Source organism: Eucalyptus grandis, chromosome 8, assembly GCF_016545825.1.
Source record: "Eucalyptus grandis isolate ANBG69807.140 chromosome 8, ASM1654582v1, whole genome shotgun sequence".
Taxonomy (NCBI): Eukaryota; Viridiplantae; Streptophyta; class Magnoliopsida; order Myrtales; family Myrtaceae; genus Eucalyptus; species Eucalyptus grandis.
Window position 1 is genome coordinate 52,393,271 of NC_052619.1, and position 4,987 is coordinate 52,398,257.

Below are 4,987 nucleotides of genomic sequence, written 5' to 3' on the forward strand. Positions count from 1 at the left end.
CTGGCGAGGGTGAGCCTCACCGCCCAGCGCAAGGCTGCCCTTGTGGCCACTGGTGAGGTGGTAGGTGAGGTTGACCTCAACCTCGCTGGCCGTCGCCTCTAGCCGGTCACCTTGGCGACTAGCTGGAGAAAGAAGGAGGAGAAGGAAAAAAGAAAAAGATTCAATAATATTAAAATATTATTAAAAATTGTTCGCGTTAGCGCCGATCAGGTCACGTCAGCCGGTTGGCATCCAGTCAGCAAAATCCGACCAAACTTGGCCGGAAAGAACTGAATTAGCACAACGTAAATATGTTTAGGACTTAATTGGTATTGAAGAAATGTTTATGACTAAATTGGTATAAATGTAAAAGGTTTAGAACATTTTTAATACTTTTCCCGACGAGAACAATGTGACACTTTTCCTTTCTTCTTGTTTAATCAGAATATGCCTTGGTCTGAACCAGGACATGGTTGGCTAACTGTTAATCTTCTTAGAGTTAAGGCTAACAGATATATGTCTGAAGCTTTACTCCTGCGAGCAAGGAAGTTGTCAAAAGACCCATGCAATTGACAGAGGCATCTGAATTTTTTGTTTTGTTTTGCGCAATTCTAATGTATCCACGTAAACAACTCCATCCCCCTTTTTGCCAATAGACCGGTTGGAGAATCTCCAACGAATGTAACCGTGATGCCATGAGACTTATTTATTTATTTATTTTACCGTATGATTCCTTTAAATGAAAATACTTTCTTTCGCTGACATTGTTGTACAGAACATTTGCATTTTAACTCCAGTATAATGCAATTTCCCACTAGTTTTTAAACCAATGAGTTAATAAATTAATGACCTCTAATCATGTAAATTATTAGTTCTCTCTCAGCTAATGTTGATAATGTTGATATATATATGAAGCGCTTAACCTCATTTCACTTTGCTTGAAGAGTATACTATTTTTTGAATTAGGTTCAAAGTTGGGGGCGGATTTGTGATTATTTTGGCGCATTAAGAAATGTGATACTCAAAACCCCATGAGAAATTAATCAACGATAAGGCCTTTTTACTGTAAATCCAATGCCAATTTAAGACATGTTCACGGCAATGGCCTTTTTTTCCCCTTTGGCCCACCTTGTGGGAAAGGCTCAATCTTTCTCCTCAAATATTAAAGCAGTCGACCATATAATTCGAGAGTGGCATTTATGTTCAAGGCATGAGATATCTGAACTCTATACATGATTTCAATCTATATGAGCGTCTGTAAATCGTTCCGTTCAGTGCACCAGATATGGCTCCATCCATAAATAGCAAATGTTGTCCATAAGGTTTGCTAATTTATGCGGAAGAAGTTGTAGTTCATATATGAAAAATTGCTGCGTCAAAGACTCAAAATAAAACTTTTGACCACTCAACCGATCTCTCATTCTAAAAATAAACAGTATCAATCTTATAGACTAATTCTACGTTATGCAATGGCATGCCGCTGAATCTCTCCCTCTTTGTCTCTACATCACAGAACATGCATTTGGATTCTCGTCGCTGAACATCATCAAGACTTCGTCTTCTACGCAACAATAACCCAACATCGAAGGATGAATAACTGCGTTTTGTTCTTCAGCCACCATCGTTTTCGACCCGCCTTCGCCTTCCCCATCATTCGCTCCATCTTCATTCGCCAGGTCCTCTTTGTTCTCCAGAATTTCGACTTTCTTCCCCGTCTTCTTCTTCAACTTCTTCAAGACCTTCTTCGGATCGATCCGCCCTGTCACGACCACCTTGTGCTGGTTCATATCTGTCGAAAACTTCTCTATCCCTGCATCATCCCAAAAGAAGAAAAAGCGTGCGCACACATGAAAAGTTGTTCCTTTTCATTGTCATCATATCCGATCTGCATGTCTCATGCAACATGAACGTAGGTAGGTTCACCAAACCCAACTTAAGATTTTCTTACGCACAGAGAGAGAGAGAGAGAGAGAGAGAGAGAGAGAGAGAGAGAGAGACCTTTGATCTTTGAAATTGTTCTTGCGACCGTTCTTTCACACGCGTTGCAGTGCATTGAAACTCTGAATTCGACGACAACAACCTACGTACGGAACACCAAATTTAAATCTTTTTTCTGTTTCTTTAACCATACATTCGAAAGTTAATAAAAAGATACATTATGCAGGATATGATGCCATTCATGATGCTTGAATATTGAGAAGAAAAGGGGGTAAAAAGAAAAGCTGCGAACTCACTTTGAGTTCCTCCTTCTTCTTCTTCTTCTCTTTTCCCATTGTCGAAAATGGAAGGACAAGAATAATTTCGGGGTGGACGTTGCATGGCAATGAACAGAGAGAGAAAGAGAAGGCCCTTTGAAAGCGAAGGAACCAAGACGTGTGATCCGTACTATTAATGGCCAAGGTCATCTTATGCGACCAGATCGGTTCCACAAAATAATGCCAACATTTATTTTCAGCCGCAGGGTGTTATTAGACCAACATCAATTGAACTCAACATATCTCAGACAATTGAAGTGATGTAATGCCCAAACTGAGCCCCCTCTCCTTTTAAACAAATTGCAAAAACTTAGGGCAAAGTTGCTCTCTCTTGAAGAAAAACGAGGGTGATCACTTCTCTCTATCTATTTATATCCAAGAGATATTACAAACATCTGTCGGCGAAAGCTCATCCAGGTGGGAAATAAGAATTATTGTCCGTAAAGCGCGGGGAAGTTTGTTCCCGTCGATGTGCATGTTGGTGGTGAAATACGTGCTCGTTGTTTTAATCGGATCGCTAGCGCTTGGATATCGTGCCCCACAATGTGAAAGTCGGTTTTTCGAATTTCATCATGTTTTGATAATGTTGAAAGTCTAACTGCTTGCTCTATTAGTTCAAATTTTGGAAATACTGATTTAGCTCTTGTGCGCATACGCAAGAGAGAAAAAGAGAGTTACACTATTTGTATTGGAAAATCAAACGAAGAGCTATTACAGTTTATTTAAGACTTGCAAAGAACACATCACCACATTGTCAAATTACTAAACCACAAATACTTATGTTAAAGAGCAACGGTCGAAACTATGACCCACGACACACCAAACGATCGCGTCCCTTACGATTGATTCACCACACGACATTGTTTTCTAATCTCTCCGGCAGTTCCCGTCAGTACCTCGATGTCCCCCATTTTCTTCATTGATTTGCCAAACTCGGCAAAGAACTTGGTTGGCGACCGAAGGCGCTGGACCACCTTGGCTGCGCCTCGGTTTGTCAAGAGCGCAGCGTCAGATTGGAACAATCCCTTGTTTTCCGTGAGAATATCGAAGTAATGGCTATCGAAGGAGAGGGAGCTTTGTGGATCCATGTCCACCGTCTTAGCCGGGTTGGCCGGGTTAGGGCACTGGGTCCGGAGGGATGCAGCGTAGGCAGCGTTCAGAGAGGGATCGGCATCTCCTTTCCCGGTGAAGTTGTAGAGCCTATTGGAAATTATGCCGCAATGAGCAACTCCAATGGTATGCGCACCTGATGAAGGAGCAAAGATATAGATGACTTCATTATACATTGTGCAATGTCTAACTCGATGCAGTATGTCAGTTATGTACTTTAATTAGCTTCGATGCTACTTTGATGATCATAATGTAAGTCACGAAATATCAATTCAAACATCCGAAAAAAGACATGATCATGTTGGCTTACCAGAGAGAACGACAAGATCGTTCACATTAAGGCCTGTCTCAGAGAAACTTTGTGCGAGAGTACTAAAGTTTGCGAAAGGAGATGGAAGCTTCCCAGCGACATTGGACGCTAATGAAACGTTGCCGTCTCTTCTTCCCGTCAACACATTCCACATCGACTTGTTAAACTGCAATTCACGCCATCGTGTTCAAATGACAAACCTTATATTTCGACCATTTTTTATGATGAAAATTATGGTTTTAGACAATCGATCAGGCAAGTTTATCTTACAGGGAAAGAAACAGCATCACGAGCGGCTAGAGAAAGAACGTCAGCGCAAGAGACGATGTTAGGGCAAGCTTGCTCAACTTGTGTCTTGATGTCATCGATAACATCAAAACCAGCCAGGGCGAGATTTGGTACTGCGTTCTTCTCAGATTGGGTTGTCCCCACAGGGTCCAGCAGTATAGATCCATCGCATCCCTAAGAAATAATTATTTCCACAATTTCATCAAATGGAGAGTTGAGCTCGCTAAGTCCGAATGCTTATGATGTAAAACAAGATTTATCTAGAACGGTTGAGATATGTTCATGTCCTATAAGTCTAAAAGTTTAAAGTAATTAGAGAAATACAAGTTGAACAATATGTTCCCTACATTCCCCATCTTCTGTCTCGACAAGCGAAGATGATCATTGGCATAATGATGACTTAAACTTTTAATTAGGTTGACAGGAATCTCGAGTGACACACTGTAAAAGAAAGAAAGCCGGCAACTTTTCTCATAGAAAATGGTTACTCTCGGCATGTTTTGATTGGAAAAGCTACGGTGGGGATATATAGGAATTTGCTACCTGAACAAAGCAATCGTGATAGTGCATCCTGAGAAGCTTAGCACCCAGAGTAGGGTCAGATTGGGCCTTGCTCCAAGTGATGTCCCTCACAAGCTTCTCAGCTTGAGGGCAACTCTTCTTGTAGAAGTTCTCCTCAATTTACCATCTGCATTGCACGCTACAACCAAGAGAAGACTTAGTGATAAAACCAAATGAACTTTCCTAGCAGTCATTTTTCTTTTGTGAGGAGGATGACGATGATGTATGGAATTAGGCTATTGTACTAGGGAAGGAATTATGCGAAGGCAAAGGGATTGAACACGAGGTGAAAGTGCTCAGACGGGCTTTCCTTTTATAAGCAAAATGTAATCCCATTTGGTTGCATGAAAGAGAATTAAGTAATCCTCGAAACGCCCATATGTATTAATGTATAACATCAAGTTGTACTGGTCCTTCGAACTTGGCTTGGGGGACTTATTCAAAGTTCTCCCTTCCCGCTACGAGCAGATAATGGCATTAGTTT

General features: G+C 41.2%; 2 protein-coding genes across 2 annotated transcripts; both read right to left on the bottom strand.

The window, feature by feature from the left end:
- Positions 1–1,481: 1,481 nt before the first annotated feature.
- On the bottom strand, positions 1,482–2,252 carry LOC104417424 (heavy metal-associated isoprenylated plant protein 19). The gene is made up of 3 exons (XM_010028708.2): positions 2,214–2,252; positions 1,978–2,059; positions 1,482–1,789 (listed from the first exon to the last, which is right to left on the bottom strand). The coding sequence occupies exons 1-3, from the start codon at positions 2,250–2,252 to the stop codon at positions 1,482–1,484; spliced, it is 429 nt and encodes a 142-aa protein (XP_010027010.2).
- Positions 2,253–2,922: 670 nt separating this feature from the next.
- LOC104414957 (peroxidase 24) lies at positions 2,923–4,760 on the bottom strand. The gene is given in 5 exon segments (XM_010026189.2): positions 2,923–3,480; positions 3,655–3,820; positions 3,925–4,116; positions 4,486–4,616; positions 4,619–4,760. Coding segments are annotated over 5 exon segments (978 nt in total). The 5' UTR covers positions 4,698–4,760; the 3' UTR covers positions 2,923–3,070.
- Between the last annotated feature and the right edge of the window lie 227 nt (positions 4,761–4,987).